Source organism: Phallusia mammillata, chromosome 5, assembly GCF_965637545.1.
Source record: "Phallusia mammillata chromosome 5, kaPhaMamm4.hap1.1, whole genome shotgun sequence".
Classification (NCBI taxonomy): domain Eukaryota; kingdom Metazoa; phylum Chordata; class Ascidiacea; order Phlebobranchia; family Ascidiidae; genus Phallusia; species Phallusia mammillata.
The window spans coordinates 680,051-705,115 of NC_137256.1; the positions used below are offsets into that span (position 1 = coordinate 680,051).

The 25,065-nt window shown below is 39.8% G+C and overlaps 2 protein-coding genes and 1 long non-coding RNA gene across 3 annotated transcripts; all 3 read left to right on the top strand.

Annotated features, from left to right (window-relative positions):
• Positions 1–1,710: 1,710 nt before the first annotated feature.
• Positions 1,711–3,337, top strand: LOC145229814 (uncharacterized). Its single transcript, XM_080095146.1, has one exon. It carries the CDS (start codon positions 2,608–2,610, stop codon positions 3,322–3,324), a length of 717 nt encoding a protein of 238 aa, XP_079951272.1. The 5' UTR covers positions 1,711–2,607; the 3' UTR covers positions 3,325–3,337.
• A 7,299-nt stretch (positions 3,338–10,636) lies between these two features.
• Positions 10,637–11,242, top strand: LOC145229825 (uncharacterized). Its single transcript, XR_013860492.1, has 2 exons — positions 10,637–10,919; positions 11,149–11,242. It is a non-coding gene; the product is annotated as an uncharacterized LOC145229825 (long non-coding RNA).
• A 1,090-nt stretch (positions 11,243–12,332) lies between these two features.
• On the top strand, positions 12,333–23,962 carry LOC145227995 (uncharacterized). The gene is made up of 16 exons (XM_080092959.1): positions 12,333–12,355; positions 12,470–12,540; positions 12,756–12,897; positions 13,352–13,696; positions 14,568–14,753; positions 15,104–15,490; positions 15,559–15,735; positions 16,576–16,648; positions 20,756–21,103; positions 21,578–21,709; positions 21,773–21,937; positions 22,031–22,327; positions 22,388–22,568; positions 22,631–22,808; positions 22,871–23,082; positions 23,138–23,962. The coding sequence occupies exons 1-16, from the start codon at positions 12,333–12,335 to the stop codon at positions 23,428–23,430; spliced, it is 3,210 nt and encodes a 1,069-aa protein (XP_079949085.1). The 3' UTR covers positions 23,431–23,962.
• The last annotated feature ends 1,103 nt before the right edge of the window (positions 23,963–25,065 follow it).

Genomic DNA, 25,065 nt, shown 5'->3' on the forward strand with positions numbered 1-25,065 from the left:
TCAATTTTTTTGTTTGCATTGCTTCATTTCGCAAGTTACAACCAGAAAGCAATGCCAGATCAGTACATGGGCCCTGTTGGAACATTTTATCGATGGTTGGCTTACGAACATCCATGGGGCCAAGAATTGTTTACCAAGTGGTGCTCGTTATTCATTTGATCGGGGCATTGTACACTCTACATCTGACAAACCAATATGGAATAACAGACACAGTCACCAAGATGAAGTGGTTTCTGCAGAGTCTTGTTTGTGGATTTTCATCATGGACAATGTTGAAGAAACACTTTGAAAAACGAGCAGAGTAAAGTTACTACAAACTTTGGTTTAGTTTGTGTATGTATATCATGTGTCTGATTTTTGTATTGAATTAATCATCATTAGGTCAACCAAACGTTGTGTTGTAATGACTTCCAGGTCAAATTCCCGCCTAATTTGTTGTTCATTTTCACAAGTTCATTATCAAAAGGAAAAAAACCTGCTTTCTTTAATCAATTGATGATTATTATGTATATATTCCATGTCTACAATTTATATTAATGTTGTTGGTCGCTATTTACTAACTTTGGTTTTTTAGAATGCTACAAAAAGTGATTTAGATGTGTTTGTGCACTTTCTCTATTAATTGGTGTGTTGAAATCCATTTAACAGCACTTCATTTTTAGATCAACTTTCTAAAAGTTTTTACATTTTTTACTCATATATTTTGAATGCTCACACTTCTTTTTATATTTTTAAAATATTTTAACTTGAAAATGTTCCCCCAGTTGTACAACAACTTTGCTGTATCATTTTTTTATTATTTTTATTATTATGAAGTACTTGGTACTAACATTTATGTTTTCACTATATTCAATTTAATGGTGTATAACTTTGTTGTAAAGCAATAACATGGTATGATGGTGTATAACTTTGTTGTAAAGCAATAACATGGTATGATTATAATACTTGCAATATACAGTATATACTAACTGACAAACATGCAACATGCTTTTCATTAATATTTTTCATTTTTAGGAACACTATGCACGAACTTGAAAGTAATTTATTCATAAACATTACTGCCAAGATAGTGGTGTATATTGAATACATCGTTCAGACGTTTCGACAATCTCTGTTGTCATCATCAGTATTCTATATACACCAGTACTCTGGCAGTAATGTTCATGATCAAATTTTTCATTTTACCGCTTATTAAACAGTGAAGCAATAAATTTAGTTTTTTGAAAAACGATTTTAATCAATAAAGCATGTCGCTTCTAACAACTATAAATGTGAGTGGTACTAAACATTTATCACAATATCACTTTTCACTTCTGTATTCAGGTCTTTGTAAAATATTTTATACTATCCTAAAAATGTGTTAAATTGAGAAAAATCAGAGATGACAAAACTGGAATCAGCAACATTTTTCAAGTCTCCACATATTTTGTGGATGTTTCTGGTTCTTGCAGGAATGTTTTTATGTCATTGCGGTTGTTACAGACCTCAATCTGTCCCGGACAAACACATGGGACCTGTTGGTGCTCTCTACCGGTTACTTGTCTACACTCACCCCTCAGCTATACAGGTTATATATCACTGTGCACTTCTGATACATTTTGCAGAGGCTCTTTACTCCATACACCTCACTTCAAAGTACGGCATTACAGACAATTTAACCAGATTTAAATGGTTTGTTCAAACTTTGCTCTTTGGAGTTTTCTCATTTTGATGGAAAACCAATCAACAAAAGACCAGTAAATGCTATGATGCAAATGACTTACCAATTTACCAACTAAAGTCAAATGTTTTACTTGACTTACTTTCGTGGATGAAATCACAAATTTTGTAGCAACTTTTCCTTTATTGAAAGTGACTATCGCAAATTTTACTTTGGTTTAGTTTTTCCACATTTTGCAAACTTTTTGTTGCACAACAGCTCTTACATTGTCTTTATGCATTTATGATTGCTTAAAGACCAGTATGACATTCTGTCATATTATTTTGTTTGTTTTTTTAAACGTATATTGTTTCTACACATTTATGTAATGCATGTGTTTGTTTTTTTGCCCCAAAGCAGTGAATTCTATGTTGTGCAAAAATCATGTCTGCAATAAAATCTTAACCCGACCGATTTAGCTGCAGTGCGTCCAACCACGAGGTTGACACAAAGATATTTTCAACTAGCAACGTTTTGAACTTGCCTCAATGGGTTTGAAACCGAAACTGGAACGTCGTCAAAATGTCCTAATCTTTAAAGAATTTTCAGTCAACAGAATCTTCGGCCCATCGTTCAATCAACGTTGCACGGCTATTGCCTTGTTGGCAACAAAGTCTATGTAAAACACAAGTTATTCAACCGATTGCTATGCAATAAAGCCTATGGAGCCATTTTGTGTCCAAAATGATACTGTGGGTAGAGAAAAATAACACATTGTAGCGGCCTCTCTCACTACCGTTATATCGTGTGCCTTCATACTACAGCGAACCGGACAGATTGCCTTCTTTCTCTGACTCTCGTCTTATGCTGCGTATTCGCTCATTGTGTTATTCTATTACGATGTACCTCGAATAAACACCTCGCTACATTTGGTGACCCCAAGCGTGCAAAAACGTTATTTTTGCATTATGACAGAAGCCACAAACTCAGAGAATGCAGTAGCAGTAAAGTTACCTACGTTTTGGACAGCTCAGCCACGAGTTTGGTTTCAGCAAGCGGAGGCACAGTTCGCTCTAAAAAGCATTAAAGGAGATCTAACGAAGTACTATTATGTCGTTTCGGCTCTGGATCAGGACACAGCCAATCGTCTTATTGACCTGCTAGAAAACCCGCCAGAAGCAGACAAATACGAGACTATCAAGGCACGTTTGGTAGAAACCTTTTGTCTTTCGCGCCCGCAGAGGGCCATGCGGTTGCTTCACATGCCTTCTTTGGGCGACAGAATGCCATCCGCTTTAATGGATGATATGCTTGCATTACTTGGCGATGCAAAGGAATGTTTTGTTTTCCAACAACTGTTTTTGGAGCGATTGCCTGAGTATATCCGCACACGGCTGAGCGGAGAGGAAATTAGCGACTCACGGCTCTTGGCCCGCAAAGCTGATGCGATATGGTCCGGTAATCAGACGCCTACGGAACCCGCACTGTCCAACGTTCGGCGCAATGAGTTTTCTCACGACCAGCATAAAAAACGAGGTAGGAAGTCTCGAACAGCTTCACCACAGGCGATGCCTGACACAAAGTCCCTCTGCTTTTATCATCGTCGTTTTGGCAGAGATGCGATTAAGTGTCGTCACCCTTGTGCACTCGCACAGCAGGGAAACGAGGAAGCCGGTCATCCCTAACTGCCACGATGGCCGGCGCAATTGGCAACCTTTTCTTTGTCTGGGATAGCTCAGCAGGTCGGAATTTTCTTGTTGATACTGGCGCAGAGATAAGCGTCATACCTCCCACGGGATTAGAGCGCCGCACCAATACTCCCGGCAAAACCCTCGTTGCTGCTAACGGCACCCATATCCCGACGTACGGTTCACGTCTGGTATCCATGCATTTACCTTCCGGCAAATTTCAATGGAAATTTGTACTTGCCGAAGTTTCTCGACCGCTGCTCGGCGCCGACTTTCTGAGGGCACATTCCCTTTTAGTTGACCTCAAGCACCGACGCCTCATCAATGCCGAAACTTTCTCCAGCGTCGCACTTGGCAAGGCCTCCCAATCAGCGCCGAACCTTAATGCTGTTTCCTCGGGCACATCTGTCTATGCTCGACTATTAGCCGAGTTCCCAGGAATAACAACTCCCCACTTTTCACAGTCGCTTCCCAAGCATGGAGTTCAGCATTTCATTCCCACTAACGACCCACCCGTGCACTCTCGCGCTCGTCGTCTCCCTCCCGAGAAACTCAGCCTCGCTAAAAAGGAATTTCACAACATGCTGCAACTGGGCATTATTCGACGTTCTTCCAGTCCATGGGCTTCGCCACTGCACATGGTTCCAAAGTCTTCCGGTGGGTGGCGCCCCTGCGGCGATTACCGGCGTCTTAACGCAGCTACCCAGCCTGATCGTTACGCAATTCCTCATATTCAAGACTTTTCGGCTCGGTTGGCAGGATCTAGTGTTTTTTTCCAAAATTGACCTTGTTCGCGGCTACCACCAGGTTCCTGTGGCACCTGATGACATCGCGAAAACCGCGGTCATTACCCCTTTTGGCCTTTTTGAATTCCTTCGCATGCCATTCGGCCTTAAAAACGCGGCACAGGCCTTCCAGCGACTGATGGATACGGTATGTCAATCTTTAGACTTTGTGTTCGTCTATCTTGACGACATCCTCGTCGCCAGCAAGTCTCCTTCCGAGCACTACGACCATTTAAAGCGTCTTTTCAAACAGCTTTCCGAGCATGGTCTTGTCATTAACCTGGGAAAGTGCAAGTTTGGAGTTTCCCAAATTGATTTTCTGGGGCATCGCGTTGACAGTACCGGCGCCCGGCCCCTTCCCAACAAAGTTGAGGCTATTCAAACTTTTCCGCGCCCCACTACTGTCAAAGGCCTTCAGGAGTTTGCAGGTATGGTAAACTTTTACCACCGTTTCATTCCTGGCGCTGCACGCATTATGTCTCCTATTTATGAGGCACTCAAGGGCAATCCTACAACGTTGCTTTGGGGTGACAGCTTAGATTTGGCTTTCTCGGAGGCAAAAACCGCCCTAGCGAACGCCACGCTGTTGCACCATCCCTTGCCTGATGCACCGACTGCTGTGACTAGCGATGCATCACAGCATTCCATCGGGGCTGTTCTCCAGCAATTTATCAACAATGCCTGGCGACCATTGGCATTTTTTAGCAAACGCCTGCGACCACCGGGGCTCAAATACAGCGCTTTTGACAGGGAACTGCTCGCCTTGCATCTCGCAATTCGTCATTTTCGCTATTTTTTGGAAGGTCGCGTGTTTACCGCCTATACCGATCACAAGCCTCTGACCTTTGCTTTCACCAAAGTGTCCGCTCCGTGGTCAGGACGCCAACAACGTCATTTAACCGCTATTTCTGAGTTTACCACAGATGTGCGCCACATCGAAGGCAAACAAAACCACGTGGCCGACGCGCTCTCCCGCGGTTCCATTGATGCTGTTCGACTCCCACTTGACTTGGATTATTCGGCACTGGCAGCTGCGCAGGTCGCTCCGGAGGTTCAAGCATATCGTACCGCTGTGACTAACCTTAAGCTAGAGGACATACAGATTAATCCATCTGGAACTACAATCCTTTGTGACGTTTCCTCTGGATCGCCTCGTCCAATTGTCCCAACCTCATGGCAACGCAAAGTTTTTGACATTATACACGGTCTTTCGCACCCATCCATACGGTCAACACGCAAACTTGTTGCTTCAAAGTTTGTTTGGCACGGCTTAAAACGCCAAGTTGGCCTTTGGGCAAAACAGTGTATCCGCTGTCAGAAGGCAAAGGTCCAACGCCACGTCCGTGCGCCTCTAGCAAGCTACCCGCCCTGCTATGCACGCTTTCAGCATCTCAACGTCGACATTGTTGGACCACTTGCACCTTCGCAGGGTAACAGATACCTCCTTACCTTGGTCGACCGTTTTACTCGTTGGCCAGAAGCAATTCCTATGCCTGATTCTACCACCATAACGTGTGCACGCGCTTTTGTTTTCCATTGGGTATCCCGTTTTGGCGTTCCTGCTGACATATCATCAGATCGCGGCCCCCAGTTTACCTCCGATCTATGGACGGTTTTCACCCAGCTTCTTGGTATTCAACTGCACCGCACAACCTCGTTCCATCCACAAGCTAATGGCCTGGCAGAACGATTTCATCGCCACATGAAAAGTGCACTCATGGCACGTCTAACGGGCCCCAATTGGGTCGACGAACTACCATGGGTTATGCTTGGAATACGCACAGCTCCAAAGGAAGACCTGCAGGCTTCATCGGCCGAACTTGTTTACGGCTCTGCCATCACCGTTCCAGGCGATTTTTTCCGCCAAGATCATCACGAGCCTTCACCCCAAACGGTTCTTCCATCGTTAAAGGCTACGGTGCGTCAACTTGTACCGACTCCAATGTCGCGCCACGGCCCGGTCCGCACAACGGTCCCTGCAGCATTGGCCTCCACTCCGTACGTTTTTGTACGGAAAGAAGGCCACAGACCCCCGCTTACACCACCTTACGATGGCCCTTTTCGCGTCATTGATCGAGGCAGCAAGGGTTTCACGCTTGCCATCGGCGAAAGCAACCAGCTCGTTTCCATCGACCGTCTTAAGCCAGCGCATGTCGACCTTACGCAGCCGGTACAAGTGGCCCAACCCCCACGCCGTGGTCGCCCTCCCAATTCCGCGCACCAACCAACGCCGACACAACCGGTGCCATCCGAGAGGGAATCGCATACTTCAGCACCGCCCGATCCGGCTCCACCCGAACCCGTTCCTGCCCTAGCGGATCCACCGGGTCATCAGCCAGAAACAATACCTTCGGGTCAACACACGCGCACGCGTCAAATTCGCACTCCGTCGCGTTTTATGTGTTAATTTTATTATGTCCGTTTCTGGAGGGGGGTCATGTAGCGGCCTCTCTCACTACCGTTATATCGTGTGCCTTCATACTACAGCGAACCGGACAGATTGCCTTCTTTCTCTGACTCTCGTCTTATGCTGCGTATTCGCTCATTGTGTTATTCTATTACGATGTACCTCGAATAAACACCTCGCTACAACATAAACTAAAAAAGTGGCTTTGTGATATACTTCCATTTTATACATTCTATACGACATTTTCCAACTTACTATACTATACACAATTTTATCTACACATATGATTGTTTTTGCAAGCAAAAACGAATGGGTCCCCACACGCGTGTTTATGCGGATTTACGGTACACCTATGTTGCGGTGATTTTGCAGATAAACGCATTAACTTAACTTAATTTTTGTCCGTATTCTTTTTGCATCATCATTATTGTCATACAAAAAATAACCGGGAAAATACAATTTAATCTCTTGCTTTGCCTTTGATATTGTCGTTCATGTTCAGTTTTTAAACATAAATTTTCCTAAAAAGCAATAAATGTTATTATGGGTCCCCTTCCCTGAAGGGGACACATATTGTTTTTGTCTGTATTTTTTTTTTCTTTTTTCTTTTTTCTTTTTTCTTTTTTTCTTTTTTTCTTTTTTTCTTTTTTTCTTTCTAACGCAGATTTGTTCCCACGTTTTGGTCAAGAAAGAATGGTTCAAACTTTTTCAAATTTACACACATTACAGATATTGGTCTAAAGATGGTCCATGTGAATTTTGACCCCGTTTGATCCCTCGGTTCACCCACAGCCTCCCAAAACGTGAAATTTTTAGCGCGGATTTGTTTCCACGTTTTGGTCAAGAAAGAATGGTTTAAACTTTTTCAAATTTACACACATTACAGATATTGGTCTAAAGATGGTCCATGTGAATTTTGACCCCGTATGACCCAGAGGTTCACCCACAGGCCCCCGAAACGTGAATGTGTCTAACGCGCGTTTGGTCAAGAAGGACACTGTAGGCAGAAGTACCAAGAGAGTAACTCACTGGTTTACGATAGCGGGAGGGCTCAGCTTGACGTCGGACAGACGTTTTACGAGACATCGTTTCAGTGATTAGAAATCAGCTGTTTGCGCAGCAATGCTATGTCATTTTATTAAGTTATCACTCACATTTTTAGTTTTGGCGAAGGTTTTACACCTATGACATGATTTAAGCCTAATAACCGTGCTTCGGTTTTGTATATGTCAAGAAAAACTTTGTTAATAAAAGTTAAGATGAAAAAATTAACTTGACTTTTTCGCCAAATAAGTGTTTTTTTAATGCTCACTGTCAGGTTGGCCGCCGCATGATCACGGGTTACTTAAGGTCAACTAGTCGGTATTACAAACACAGCTCAGAACTTTCTTCATTATAACGTAGCGTTTTTTTTTGACAATCAATTTAGGAGTCAATACTCAAGGCATGTATCAATTAGGCTTAACAGTATTGTTAAACACGAATGACGGCGTGCTATTGAAAACGGTGTCAAAGGGTCAAACAGTCGTTTGGCGTGTGCACCCTGAGAGGTTACTACAGGTCAATGGTAATCGTTTTGCGAAACAAAGTTAAATGAAAAACAATTTGTTATGTATACACTTGTAGCAAATTGGTTTTTAATTTAAAGTGTCTGTAACACAACTGTTACAGCTTTCTAGAAAAAATTGTGTTCAAAACCCGACCTTGGAGGACTATATCTGGGTCAAAGCAAGAGATTAGATTTAAGTCTTTGTTACGTTTTTTTAATTTTGTAATTACATGACAATAATAGTGCAAAAAGAATACGAACAATTTTTTTATTGTTGGGTTAATGCTTTCTAAAAAATTGTCCTTAAGAATCTATAAATCACCGCAACATTTGTTTACTGTAAATCTGCACAAACGCGCGTGTGGGGACCCATTTGTTTTTGTTTACAAAAACAATCATATGTGTAGATCAAATGATGTGTATAGTAAATTGGTAAATATCATATTGAATATATAAAATGGAAGTATATCAGAAAGCCACTCTTCTAGTATTAGACACAAAATAAAAATGTCGTTTGCTACAAAGGTATACATAACAACTTGTTTTTCACTTAACTTTGTTTCGCAAAATTCAGGTTCGGTTCGGGTTCACTTCGTTTTGTTTTTAAGGGTTCGGGTTCGGTTCCGGTTTTTTTAAATGTATATTTTCGGGTTCGGGTTTTGTTCCGGTTTGAGCAAATTATCCGGTCCGAACCTGCGGTTTTTAAACCGGTTCAAATTTTTATTCGTTTCAAATTAATTCTACCCACAATCTACCTGGCCGTATCAAACTCCAAAAGAATCTTGCCCGTGCACTGTTATTTTTGACACGCCCTATAAGTGTTATCTCGTGTATTCTTCAGTGCGCTGTTTCGATAAAATTATAAAATATAAAGAGACTGCCTTTTTACTGGTTGTGTTCCGGTTCGGGTTTAACGCCAAACAAAATATGGGGTTCAACTCCGGTTCGGGTTTTAGAAAATCGTAATTAGCGGTCCGGGTTTGTTTCGGGTTTAATGAAATTAACCGCTCAAACCGGTTCGCGGGTTCGGGTTCAGTTCCGGTTCGACTCCCTGGTTTTAACAACATGCAGTCCTTAGTGTTCAACAATACCGTTCAGCCTAATTTATACATGACATAAGAACTGATTCTTGAATTGATTTGTCAAAAATAAAGAAGATACGTTGTGACGAAAAAATCGTTAATGCCTACAAGTTGATCTTTAGTGACCCATGGTTATACGACGGCCAAGCTGGCAACGAGAATTTAAAGACCATTTATCGCGGCTATTGAAAAAGTTAAGTTTATTTTTTCATATTTATGTTCATCAACGACGTTTTGCCCGACATAAACGAAACCGAAGTACGTTTATCGAGTTTAAATTACGTCTTAGGTGTAAAACCTTCGCCAAAACTGAAAATGCTCGTGATAACTCAATAAAACGACACAGCTTTGCTGCACAAAAAAACAGCTGTCTCGTAAAACACGTCTGTCCGGACGTCAAGCTGAGCACTCCCGCTCTGCCGTCAACCAGTGAATTCCTCCGTTGGGACTTATATCTGACTGATAGCGTACACATATTATGGGTTGTAAAGGTAACTGGCAAAATTTTAAATACTAAACGAATGGCCTTCTTAAATAATTGTTAATTTTTTTAAATATTTCTGCACCACAGGGCTTGTATTTCTGGCCTAAAACTAAAACCGAATATTTCGGGGTTCGAAAGGGTGAAAAATTGGTGAATCCAAAAAAAATGATAGAAAATTCTTTTAAAAAAAAAATTCGTGATCTAACACTTCAACGTAATATTACACGCTAAATAAATTTTTAGTGTAAATTTGTCCGCTTTTTTTTCACGTACACCTTAAATATTTGCATTCAGCGTGCGTTATCACGCTCAAATATTAGAACCCAAAAGTTTTATTCGATTTTACCTATCAAATTCGCGTTAAAACTCACCAGTTTGTAAAAATCAGACAATTTATGTGTTTTTCCCTACCTGCTGTATTAATTTGTTCACAAAATGGCATCCATGAGGCTCTATCGCGTAACAATGGGTTGGAAGACTTGTGCATTATATACACTTTGATCAGGGCGGGTCGGTTTCAAATTAAATTTTATTTTCAGGCCAGCGCTGCGGTGAATGGATTCACTTCGTGTTGTCGAAATAAAATTGATTCATTGAGGTCACTTCTATCCTTAACATTTTGACCCTGATTAACCTAAAACAACTAAATCCTGCAATTTATAAGAGGAACATGCCATGCTGGGCCACTTGAGTGCCCCCCTGAGCTAAAACCCTCCGCCTTAAGCTAGGCCTACCATATTTCCACCCCCAAAAAGGAGGACACATTGTAAAAAAACATGAAAAAATACTTTAAGGCCCCCAAGAAATAAAGCTTCAGAAATTAGACGTTATACAATAGGTTGGATAGAGTTTAGCGTTTATCACAATGCTAAAATAAGCGTGTACTGTAAAACCTGTATTCTTTAAAAAATAAGCTTAAAATGCATATTTGGCTGTTTTCAAAGGAATAATTGTCACATATGTGTTTGGTTGATCAAATATTCTTTAAAAAGGGGGACTGTTACAGCGAGAATTAATTGTTCCGCTTGGCTGATTTAAGTTCTCCTTTATTCGTGACGTATTGAAATATTCATCCGCGACAGAGCATGTGCTTTGAACGCCACGTTTTTGTGAGCTGCGTTAGTTGCTAGGTTTGCAGTCAATTTAAGTGAATTTATCCTAATTTCTTGTGACTATTTTGTTTATAGTGAAACTGTAAATGTTAAGAGCAATAGCAAAAATGCTGAATTGTCAGTTGTGGAACCTCTAGCCGCGTGCTAGTAAAGCCCTGGTTACCCAACAGTTGGTATGTTTTATGTTCTTACTTGATTTGTGTTTAACTTGTGTTAATGTGTATTTTAACAGTAACTTGACTTGTTAAGAGTAATTTGGAAGTAATCTAATGTAAAATATGACCGATTAATGTAGATTTAGTTTGAAACCTTGTGTGTACTGTTAAAACTGCTTATTGTGTGATGGTCGCTATGACGTCATAATGTGTAGGTCTGGCTTATGTATGTTATTTGTGGTTACAGAAAAACCGTTGCCGTTGCTATTGACGTTGTCGTCTTGGTTTATTCGTCAGCGTTGCCTTTTATCGCCAAAAAAGAACATTCGTTGCAAATGCAAGAGTGGGTCGTCTTGGAGGACAGGCTGTAGGACGGGCGCGTTTTACAAAAAGGGTTATCTAGTGTGACGAACGGCGCAGGGCCAGGCTGCGCACCTAGCGGTCGTTACAGGGACATTTGGGCATCTTTTTGTCCTCGGAGGCCAACTTGTTTTTTGTTAAAAAGGAGGACATGTCCTCCAAAAAAACGACGTATAGTAGGCCTACTTAAGCAAAACAGTTTTTAGATGTAAAAACAAAATTGTGCTTCATAAAACCTATTTGTGACGTCACAAGTGTTCGTATTGCGCAACAAAAAATGAAAAAAATGTTGTAACAAATGTTGTAATACTTCAAATGTTGTAACCGGTTCAAACTGAGAACATGTTCCAAATCAAACAAAAAGCTGGTAACATTTTCTCCATTTAGTTCTAAAAAAATATTAAGATCTGCGTTTAAATTGTGAAATCTTGGTTGTATTTTATTATATTTTGCATCAGCTTTATTTTAATGTTCTATTAATAACACATGCGTTTAAATAAAATAAAATTGATTTGGAATTTTTGTTGTGCAATTACTGATGAGGAAACGTCAATTAATATTACCAATTGCGGGATTTCTGTGAATTTATTGTTGTGATCAATGTCAGTTCGAGCTGCAAAATTTTTGCTGCAATCAACAATTGGTTTGCAAGCTGTGTTTTGAGTTTAATCTAGTTGCCTACCACAAAAACTTACAAAACTATTTTTTGCTTTAAAAAGTATTAGCCATCACTTCTGCGGCATTTGGCGTAAATATTTTGTGCGCAGAAATTAATTTGCGTATTAATTTCGCCCGAGAATGTAAACAGCGGGACAAATATTGATAACAGTTTGATTATGCGCAACAGGAAGTCTTGCTGACGTGCGGGGCTTGGGAAGTGACAATCATCTGCCTGGTTTGCTGAAAGCGGAAAATACGTTTGGAAACCTTTCTGACCGCAGACGTAGAATTCAGTATTTCGGGTTAATTAAACAAACTGGTTAATCCTTTTTTACCTCTCAGATAATTCACAGTTTTGAAAGAAATTTTAGTTGTTTATTGAGAAAACTTCGCCTAAAAGATTTAGGAAGAATGAAACACCACTTTGTGAAAAGGTAATCAAATTATCTTACATATAAAGTATATTATGAGATCAAGCTCAGGGAAGACGCAGGTTCAAGTTTGTCACTCATGTATTTCTTTACAACGCCGCTGTTGTGTTTCTTCAGAAATCTCATCGTGATGATTTTCGCTGCAACCTTGATTTGGTTCATCGCACCGGCTCCATGCCAAGCAGGGAGTAAGTTTAAATGTTTGATTATTAAACAACAACCATTTAACTAACGCTTTATTTAAAGCTACGTTTATTCAGCGACTTAGTTATATTATTTAAAGGTTTTAATCCGTTTAATTCCGCTGTGATTTTAAATAGTTCAATCGCAGCGCATTGGTCACTGTCACTGTGACGCAAATATAAACGACCAACAATTATATGTTTGTGATTGTTGATTGCAGAGTTTACTTGCGATGATGGGAGAGTGGTTAGATCAAGGTACTTTTGCGATGGCGGTAATTATCCTGACTGCAGAGACAGAAGCGACGAGAAACGGGTCACATTTCCCACCTACCCTGCTAACCCATCATCGAGATATATCAGGTAAACTTTGTCGGTTATCAAATGACGTTTATGGTGTTATTTACTCTATTTGTCGCTTTAAATGTTTGACAGTGAAGAAATAAAAACTAAACAAGTTTTATAAAAACGTGGTTGTTGTTGTAATCCAGCATCTGGCCTCGAAATTCTACAGCATGCTTAAACCGTGAAATATAGCAGCAGTGTTTGCGCGACGCGTGTAAACTTGCAAAAAAACTAGCAACATTTTTTTTCATTCCAGTCTTATCTATTTGACGCGTTGTAATAATTTATCGTTTATTACTTCATTAATGAAAAACTTCCTTATTAACCCGATAGTACAGATACTTATGGTCGTTTACCCTGGGAAATACCCTGGTGTGGGTGGGTAATTACCAGCAACAACACGCAGCCAAACTTCAGAATGTTGGTTGCTGGTTACACTTTACAATCAAAACATAATGATCCACTTTCACAGCTGCGACAGCACACTTGACTGGCGGTCATCAAACACAGTGTGTGCGCTACGGAGGCAGGAATATTGCAAGGGCGACATCTCTTGTCGGGATAAAACGCCTTGTGACGGCGGTTGCCCCTCCCACTTTCGGTGCCCAGATTTGACATGTTTGAAGCGTTCAACTGTGTGTGATGGCGATCCCTGTAATGACTGTCCTGCTATTCAACACTGGAGTAACGGTTACGGATTTAAATGTGTCAAGAACAACCGGACGTGCTTACTTCCGCAAATGTTCGTGTGGGACGGTGTACAAGATTGCGATAATGGCTCTGACTTATGCTACACGGCCGAAAATGGCGATCCGAGGTATGTACATGTTTTTAGGTCGGTTGTGCTTCATACGTCAGCTGAGTTTTATATACTATTGTGGCGTCCAATTTATTGGTTTTCCTTCGAAAAATACACTAACGTCTAGCCACGAAAAACTCTAGGTTTAGACGCGTTCGAGCACTGCTGTCTTTATTTAAAAACACTGAATAAAACTGTAAGATATTGGCAAGGTCTACGCAGCACAAAATTTAAGACAAGTTGACATACGACAGCCGGAGAAGAACTCCTCACAACAGCACGTGACCCGCAAAAGGACTTAAAAACACGTGGTCGAAACTCCCCTGGCCAATTATCATCGCCCTAACGGCCCTAACGGCTATCTTTAGTTGGTGACACCTGAAATTGTAGCTGAAATGCTGCGAAATGCAGCGAACGGGGAGGAGTTAAAAAGATGTAGTGAGCGCAAAGTGTGCCGGGGAATAAATTTATAAGAGGCAATCAAACAGTTAAAATGATAAACGTGAACGTGACAAAAATATGTGAAGAGGGATTAACGTCAAAAACATTTAAGACACATCGTGAAATTAAGATAAACACGGTTTGGGCAAATCACACATACAGAAAACAAATTATGATAAAAAACTTTGTAAATTAAAGACAATGTAAGGACTGCGAGACACAGGTGATTAATATAAAAAAGGTAACGTAGAGATACAAAAGTTTTGGTAACACTAATGCAAGCGAACACACTTTGGTTATGCCTGAAAAGGAAATAACACTTGCTATTGTTAGTTTTTTTTTTTTGTGCAACGTTTTCAAGGCAACAAGTAAAAAATCATTTTACGCGTTTTTTGGTCAACTTGTTGTGATGTGATAAGTTTATTAATGACCTTTATTTCGTTTTCAGGGACACCCGTCGTTCCTCCAAAGCCTCGTTCAACAATCAATTGTGCTTCCAGTGCAAAAACGACTCCATGATCGTTTCAAGGTCAAGTGTGTGTAATGACGTCATCGATTGTCCTGATATGAGCGACGAATGTAATTGTACTGGGAAAGTCCCCGAAATGTGTGACAAATCAATAAGTTATCGTCGGTAGGTTTACTTGATTTTGTTTGTGAATAAACGATTGTTCCAACAAAGTGATTATTTTAAACAAACGTATCTGCAACCTGTTGTTGTATTGCTTTAACAGCTTGACGGTTTAAAACGCGATCTGCAATATGGCCAAATCTCATAATGGTTAAGAGTGGACAAACTGACACCAGTTTAACATCGGGATTCATGTTAAATTATGAAAACATTTACCCAGTTCTCTTATGTGCAGATGTTACCAAAAATTTGCCTTGTTTATTTGTCAACCCGCGGGGCACTGGCGCCCACTCTAGAAACTATTGTTTACTACTATTGTTTTGTTGCAACTATCGTAACTATTTTAAACCCAGCTCAGCGGGACGATGCGATTGTTTCGACATTCATGGAGTTTGTCGCAATATAATCGATCCAACCAACGCTTCCTGTCCAAAAACAAAAGATGAGGTCTGCAAATCACATGCGCGTTGTGATGGAAATTCCCCGTGCGAATATCTCTGCCCCTCCCACTTCTGGTGTTCGGAATCGGTTTGCTGGGAGCGTTCATCGGTGTGTGATGGTGATCCCTGCAACAACTGCCCTGCGCTGCCCCGACCGAACGGACACGGCTTCAAGTGCATCAGAAACGGTAAAACTTGCACGTTGCCCCAGCAGTTGCTGTGGGACGCCGTACAAGACTGCGACAATTCCGCTGATCTCTGCTTCACATCGGTTGATGAAATGATGAAGTCGGATCCCAGGTATGTTAGAACGCTCACAACGCCCGATGTTTAAACCGTAGTTTTCAAATTAAATATTTCCCCTGCAGGGACATCCACCGCTTGCCGTCTGTCACCTTTAACCACTCTTTGTGCTTCCAATGCATAAATGACCCAATGATGATTTCAAGGTCAAGTGTGTGCAATGACGTCATCGATTGTCCTGATATGAGTGATGAGTGTCTTTGTGAGACAAAACAACCAACAGGTTGCGGAACGTTTTCAATGTAGGTTGAAACGAGTATTTTTAGGAACTAGTCCGTCTATCAATGTACTAATATCGTCACTTTATCTTTCCTTACCTTGCTACCACTTTGGTCAACTTAAATTGAACCAAAATAAAACCCATCAACACAATATTTTTGCATATATTTACGTTGACATATATTATTTACATGATAACATAGTGTATTTCAGGGGTGTCAAACTCAAACAACTTTGGGGGCCAAATACAAACTTTTAAGTAAGTCAAGAGCCGCACTTTGCAAACATTTGTTACAGTGTAACATGACAACAAAAAACACCTGGTTAAAGAGTAAAATGTTCAGTAATACTATTGAGTTTATCAAAAAATAAATTAGTATTGTAATAAATAACAAACAGATATACATTGTAGCAGAGTGTATCAACTATGCTTTGAGTATAATACAATGGCATACAATGACGTAACAATCGCAATTGCTGATTCTAAGGATGGGTACTTTTGATCATCCTCAAAACGTTGCATACATACCACTAAGAATGATTGAATTGTATCATGTGAACTCACTGGTCTGACAGGGTATTCCGCCTGAATAAAACACATAACTTCTAATGTTACTTCGCGGGCCGCATGTTTGACACCCCTGGTGTATTCAATAAAAACGGTTTTGCTTACACGAAACCTGAACATTACGAGTGCACAGAGCGACCTGCGTAAACCCGAGCAGCTGGAAACGCAGGAAACGCTCGATGGCCAAACGCGCATTTAGAAATTGAACGCTCAAATTGTTCGCGTCAATCCAGTAATCCACAAATTCGATTCTACCATAGTTATACAATGTAAGTGTTGGTGTGATTGTTTACAGTGGGAATGTGAGTGCCGAGATCGACTGTTCCACAACCAACAAGATTACGGAGGACGGGTGGAAATGTTTTATTGTAAGTAAAATGTCAATTATGTGTTAATTGAATTTACTTGTTTAACATTGTTGGATAAATGTGTAAGAGGGGTAATTAAAATTAAAGCGAAAAAGGCACAGTATTGTTTTTCACAAACATTTTTCGGCTATTTTAATGCTAATTTGCGGATTTTTGTGTGCACTCTTTCCTAAAGATTTATATCGTTTCCATGAAGCACCAATTCAGTTTTCAAAAACTTGCTTGCGTCCAGTTTTTTTTAAGGTTTGGTTTGGGTGACCGCTAAGTAGTTTTAAGAGACCGCAAGTGTTTCATTTAAATACCAAAAAATAGCCATATTTGTTTTTTGGAGAATTTTGGGAAAACGCTGGAGAAAAGACCAAAACGGTCCCCCATAACACCTTAAAAAACACTGCTTGCGTCATATGTGTCATGAGCGCGTAGCGTTAAGTAATATAGTATTATATTATAACTAGGGCGATTATTTTTTGACCAAGAAAAAATTAATTTGACCTACAAATTAAAAATCAAAATTTTGACCTATGAAGAATTCAAGTAGTTAAATTACACATTATTGTACAAAAATTTAAAATATGAAGCCTAATCTATCTAAAGCGAAAGAATGTACAAAAGTCTAACAGAAGGGCAAAAATCTGAACATAGACATAACCCAGTGGTGTCCAAACTACGGCCCGCGGGCCGCATCCGGCCCACGGTCCTGTTTCATCCGGCCCGCCAAACACCTTGCCTGTTTTTTTTCCAAGCACCATATTTACCACTGTGAACAAGCAGTGCAACAGCGCTGGCTGCTACTAGCAGTAGCTTGTGGCAAGCGTTGTTATTTTTAGAACAGTCTGTCAACCATGACGTAAGTAGCTAACATAGCTGTATGTGCTCGTTTTCACATCCTGGCCTACTTATTGTTATTGTTATTCTACTACAATAATACATATTTTAATAAAGATGGCAACCAGTTACGACAAATTTTACGTAAATATCATTTAATCCGGCCCTCCAGTGGCAAGATAGTTGCAAATTTTGTCTTCTGGTAAAAAAGTTTGGCCACCCCTGACCTAACCTATTCTAAAAAGGGAAATGAGCTAATTAAAAATCACTGCCAAAAAACTTTAGCTAAGACACAACAAAAATTGTTTAATACATTTGTCTCAACGAAAGATACATGAAGTATCCAAAGCAAAACCGAAGCAAGAGCTGCACCTAACCTGCAGCTGCCGTAAAATGACTGGGACCTACCAAAGAATTACACGTTTTGAGGTGTGTTGAGCATCACACCATATCGACCTAATTATTTCACTTAAATGTTTTCGATTAACAATAACTGGGCAATGGGCCAATTACAACAGTAAAAAGCGGGCTAAATAATGTAAAATGAAAAGTTCACTGACAATGCAACCTCTACAACAGTGGTCTTCAAGGTAGACCGGTCGTCAACCTGTGGGTCGCGACCCCAAGTGGGGTCGCCTAAACTTTTTCTGGGGTCGCTATAAATTCAATTTACTGGCGTTTAAATTTATTACCTAAAAAATTATAAGTTTACATTCTAGTTCGCAATGTTGCTCATGTTTTGCAATACGGCTTGGTACCTCGTGTCACAATCTAATCATTGTGATGCAATACCGGTAATCAAAAACCGAACAGTTGCGACCCAAATCTATATATAAGACAAGTTGTCTAACCCATTGTTACGCGATAGAGCACTATGAATGATATATTGTGTCAATAGTAACACATGGGTTACAGGAAAAAATGCATAAATTAACTGTTTTCTACAAACTGGTGGGCTTTAACGCAAATTAGACTTGCAAAATTAGATGAAACTTTTGGGTTTTAACATTTAAGCGTAATAATACACGCTGAATGGCGTGAATGCTAATATTTAAAGTCTACTTGAAAATTAGGCTGGAATATTTACATGAAAACAGCTTCAGTTTAGGCATTCCTTATAACATTTTTCTCCCCATCGGAAAAAAACGGGACCACATGTAAATCCTGATTTCAATTTCTTTCAAATTGGGATCGCTTGTAAAAAAAGTTGAAGACCACTCTTTTACAACACACGTCAAATGCAACATTTGTGACCTATTTTTGACCCAGACAAGTCAAAAAAATCGCTCATATGATAACTAATACGATATCTTCCTGACATGTGCAAAAAACAAAACTGACTTTGTGATATTTTGTTTAACTAACGCGATATCTTGTTTTGCATGTGTCCGCAAACTGTACGTGTGAACAACCAACAATAGTATGTAAGTTATTACTATCCATAGAACGAAGTAGTCCTTATATGTGTGATATTTTGTTTAACTAACGCGATATCTTGTTTTGCATGTGTCCGCAAACTGTACGTGTAAACAACCAACAATAGGCGGTAAGTTATTACTATCCATAGAACGAAACATACCTGACATGTTTGATATTTTATTTAATTAACGCGATATCTTGTTTTGCATGTGTCCACAAACTGTACGTGTGAACAACCAACAATAGTGGGTAAGTTATTACTATCCATAGAACGAAGCAAACCTGACTTGTGTGATATTTTGTTTTGTTGCACTAAAATTCTGAGAAAGTTGCACTTAATTTTAACAAAAGTTGCAGTAAAAAGTTGCATTTATGCACAATCTTTATAATATTATTAGGGTATGAGATGCTCGAAAGGTTCCGTCGTATAACCCAACAGTTTAAGATTTTCAGGGTGTCTGCTTGTTCCGTTTCTTTCTTCGCTATTCAATCGATCATGCGTACATTTTTATGTTCCTTAGGTTTTAAACCTACATGACAGCGTTTCGTTGTCAGCTCCTGCTGAACTGTCAAATCCTCCCCTTCCCCCAAAACAAGTCAAATGCCACACCCCAAACCCCTAGGTCTGCAAACTTCATCCAAGGCATTGCAGCAAAACTCAGTGTTGGCGACTTTAACAAAATCAATAGCCTGAAAAAGGTGACTAAGTGAAAATGTAATTTTTGGCTGTCCCGCCTGGGCGTCCGTGAAATGGGAAAGGACCTCAAATTTAAACGACAGTGAATTAAATTGGCTGGGTTGGTTGACCTTCTAGCTTGCAAGCCAACTGTTGCGTCAAAGATAACATTTAGATGCAGCTAATCCATCACGTAGCTCTTTGTTATGCAAATCAAAGAGAATAGAACTAGAGATGTACCGCATATTCGATTTGCCGGATTTATTCGGCCGAATCGGTCACTTTTGCAAAGATTCGGTTTCAAATTATTCGGCCGAAACCGAATCTTTTACAATAACAATTTTAAAGCGTTAAACGTATCTTTTCTGCTTAAGATACCACGTAGATCTTTCAAAAGCCTAAACATAACAAAAATCGCGTCAATTTTTATCATTTTCAACACATTATCGTTTTTCCCACGGTAGTCAAAAACATTAGCAATTCATTGGCAGGTTGCCAATCATGCTTAAGGCAATTTTAAACCCCACAGAACTGAAATAAGGACGAAACACAACTATTCTGTACTAATTGCCTGGTAGATAAACATTTTTTCATGTCAAACGCGTAGCGTACGACCTCGCGTGACGTCATAAATTATTCGGTTGATTCGACGGAATCGAAATTTCGCCGATTCGGTACATCACTAAATAGAACCTAGAAATACTAGAAATAGTTTTATAGCACGTTTATTAAATCAATTCTTTACATTTTCCGCAATACTTGATAAAAGTTGCATGAAAAATAGAAAAAAGTTGGAAAAAGTTGCAACATAAAATTCCTACAAACCGCTTATAACAGCATACTAGATAAATTCTGAGTATTTAGGAAGCTGTCGGAAGCTGTAAAAAAAGTTGCAAGATTTGCCCTAGTTATTACTATCCATAGAACGAAACATACCTGACATGTTTGATATTTTGTTTAACTAATGCGATATCTTGTTTTGCATGTGTCCACAAACTGTACGTGTGAACAACCAACAATAGGGGGTAAGTTATTGCTATCCACAGAACGAAACAGACCTGACATGTGTGATATTTTGTTTGACTAACGCGATATCTTGTTTTTCGTTTCTATGCAAACTGTACGTGTGAACCATTCATAAATATAATGTACGTAAAATCAATTTAAGATTAGTATTTGTCGTTAAGTGGGATCCTTTCAGCAACGAGCTGTTGTGCGACGGGAGACGAGATTGTCTGCATAAAATTCGCAATGTTGGTAAACGAAAGTTCATCCACGATGAGGATCCTCGTATCTGCGCGCATCGTAAACATTGCCCAACAACAAACGATCGTCTCAACATTCCTCAATCCAAAGTTTGCGATGGCGTTTTGGATTGCAAAGACGGAAGTGACGAAACCGTGGTGGAAATACCTGGAAAGTTTCGTTCAAAAATCTGCAATGGTTTTATAGATTGCAAAGAGAGAAGTGACGAATATTCGGAAACTTGCACAAAACAAGGAAGGGTCAATTGTTCAGCGTTAAATGGAGCTAAGGTATGTTAGCATCTGTGGATTATAATAACACCCATACTCTGTAAGCAGTGGTCTCAAACTTTTTCATTATTTTTTCAAGACGGTCCTTTTGCCATCATATCGTGGGCTCACGGTCCTTTAGATGGAATGTGTATTTTAGCAAAACGAAAGTTGATTGCAGAATTTTAAGTTACTTGTGCAAAATTACATTTAACAATAATCCAAAAATTGTTTATGACATCACAAACAAGACAAGAAACATTACGATTGTGCGGGAACAAGTGCTTCTTTGTCACGTAATAAAAGCTATACGGAGACAGTCGATTTTCAAATGCTACTTTGATTTACACTTTTATCAGTGGCATAAATTGACGCCAAAAAACAATTATACAAGTTCTTCAACCTTTTCGCGGTCCCCGCAAAATTGCTTCACGGACCCCTAAATGACCGCGGACCCTAGTTTGAGAACCTTGTGTGATAGGTTAATGTGTTTAGGTTTCCATAAGTAAATCAGAGATCTGTGATTTTACGATAAACTGTGATGATGAAAGCGACGAAACTAACTGCACGAGTGACGGGAGGTTCTATTGCGAAAACAATCAACCTTTGTTTGTGAAGAAGGAAAAGGTTTTAAATTATTCTAAATAATTTTCTTTCATGGCAGTTTTTAACAAAATTTGCCACTATTAGATGTTCAATGGATTCGGAGACTGTTCTGACTGGAGCGACGAATGCCCAACGAAGTCAAGCAGAGCAAATGAAAACGTTTTCTCCTCGCGATACGAACTGATCGCTAACCCGGTGTTACGAACTGTTGTGTGGATAATGGCGTTCCTCGCAATCTTTGGAAACCTGGTATATTTGTAATGCTTGACTGAAACAAAGCATGTGGTTCTAAGCTTCGACAAACTAGGTGGTTTTTGCAAATATCTGTTTTACCCTTTTCAGGTTGTCATGGTTACTGAGATGAAACTGTTGGTGACGACAGAATCACAATCGACCTCATTTCAAACCAACCATTTTCTTGTCTTGAATCTGTCGATTTCCGACCTGCTCATGGGAGTTTATCTGCTCATGCTCGGCGGTGCTGGTGTTCAATATTCTGGAGACTACTGTGCCAACGACCTTGTTTGGAGGTCAGGCCAGAGGTGCATTTCAATGGGCATTTTGGTTTTGCTTTCCAGCGAAACATCAGTAATTACAATGGTCCTGCTGACAGCATTTCGACTTTACGCTGTGAAAAACGTGAGTATTTTTAATGTATATGTGCTCTAGTGTTTGCAGCAAGCAACTTATGTTTTGCAGCCGTTTAATGCGCCATATTTCCCCAAACTGAAAATTATTATCCTTTCCATCATGTTATCCTGGACATTTTCATTTACACTGGCTTTTATTCCTCTCACGTCTCAATTTCAACATTTGTTTGAAACCAAAGCGTGGATGAAAGAAAACCCGTTCTTCAAGAGTCATGTCGTTGACTTTTCAAGTGAGCAATTGTAACACATGTGTATATTTAACCGTTTTGTTCCGCCGTATGTTTACTTGCAGGCATGGACACTTTTATGAAACGGTTTGTAAAGTTTCGACACAATTTTACCATCAACGATTCCCAGACACTCGATGGCGCACTTCCAGGGGTACAAAATGTTTATTCTTGGGCGGATTTTGTGGATATTCTTGAAGATTATAACTACACTGAACTGTTTGACATTACAGGATATTTAGGGTATGTAGTTACAAGCAAATTAGATTATTATAGTTGTTGCTGTAACTGGATGTTTTTCTCAGGTACTACAGCACCAACAGTGTTTGCATCAGTAAACTTTACGTGACACCGACCGACAAGGCTTGGCCATTTTCACTTGGCATCATCACTCTAAACTTTGTGGCTTTTATGTTTGTTGCTGTGGCGTACGTTTGGATTTACAAGAGGTCGACTGCCAGTGGCAGGCAAGTGAATGAGAGGGCCCAAAATGCGAGAGCTGAAAAACAGAACCAAGGTAAATCCCATAAGCGCAACTTAAATATTGTTCCTACGTCTGGTGTTTGTTGCAGAAATGCAAAAGAAAATCATCCGGCTAGTCTTTACTGATTTCTTCTGCTGGGTGCCAATCTCAATCATGGCTTTCCTAAACTTCGGTGGAACAACTGTACCCCCGGTGATTTACGCGGTGTCAGCAATAATCCTGCTTCCCATCAACAGCTCTCTCAACCCTCTCATCTACTCCAACGCCCCGAAAATGCTCTACGATCGAGCCAGGAAGCGTTTACATGACGTCCGACGACGTCAACAGCCACATGACAACCGACGAGTTAACGTGGCAGTTGTGGCTGAAGCCGCCCTCTGACAATTAAACGACAAGCGACACACATGATTGACAAGCCAAGCGGCTAAACCGCACAAACCACCTCTTGTGCGGCATGTACATATTTATTGCAATTTTCAATTGTTTGCGAATGTTTCGCAACTACGTGGTTCTTTGATCCGTTTTGCTATTTTGTGTAAAACTGGGGTCAAATACGAATATGTTTTTGTTTTGTGCATAATTTTGTTACAATGTGTCTGCTGGGAATTGGCATTTACAGTTGGCAACCCGGGAAATCCGATTATATTTCATGAAATCCCGGGATTAGAGGCAGGTGTTTACATTAAATGGGGGTACGCGTTGTTTAATTTTCATAACAACCATATTTTGAAACAATCATACAATGCAGTAAAGCAGTGGTTTTTAAACTTATTCATTATTTTTCAAAACGGTCCCTTTGCCATTATTTCGAAGGCTCGCGGTCCTTAAGCCTAAATTGGTAATCCAGAAAAACGAAAGTTGATTGCAGGATTTTAGCTAGTTATGCAAAATTGCACATAACAATTTCGATTGTGCGTGAACAATTGCATTTTTGTCAGTTTCATGGAATAAAGGCTATTGTTTAGCAATGGAGACAGTCAATTCTCAATTCTACTTTGATTTAAACTGATTCAGTGGCACAAACTGACGCAAATAAAATTATAGAATTACTTCAACCTTTTCGCGGTCTCCCCAAAATTGCCTCACGGACCCCAAAAGGACCGCGGACCCAGTTTGAGAACCGCTGCAGTAATGCATACCTCGGCAAAGTTTGGCGCAGTAAACTGAAGAGATGTTAAAATCAAAAGGCAAGGCTTGGGTTTAAGAAAACAAGTTTAAACTCTTTTAAAACCTGGCAAGTTTAAACTCTGCCAGGCTTGAGTCGTAGGTTTATTTTTCTATTCACGATTGATTAGTTGCACATAACCTGCATAAAAACCGAAATTAAAATGATAAGCTTCTAAATGACAATCGCACACAAACATTTGCCGTGAAAGGAACAAGACTCACCAAACTGCGAAAATCACTAAACTTAGCACAAATGTCGGAATTAGTATGTATTTTGAGGCGTTCGTTCAATTATACCAGTCCCCAAAGTCACATATTAAACACAAACAGTACAAACAATACAGCTACAACTATTAATTCGCACGCTACACATATTTAAAAGGACAACAATCTTTTTTTGGGCGATGAATTGGAATTAAACATTATATATTTGGCAGATTGACATCAAGTTTACACAACTTTCAGTATCGAATCCGCCGATTAGAAACTTTTGGCGACAAAATGCAAATTATTCGCACAAAACAAATGAGAATATATCATGGAAATTATATTACATATATTCAAGATTTATTGCGCAATTCCACAAGCGGGTTTCCGAACCAGCTTCATGCATTCAATCGCAACAATGTTTAAAAATTGTGCCAAAAAGAAAACTACAAACGGTGTTTTGAAGCGATTCTGATGCCTTGTAACTAAAGTTCAAATACAATAATGGATGAAATCTGCACGAAACTCATTAGTAAACATTCTAAGCAGTGGTGGGATTCGAATTTTTTTGTCAGTCGGTTCTATCACAAATGTCATCTGTTTTAGCCGGTTCTGCTACAAAAACTTTATTGACAGTAACCA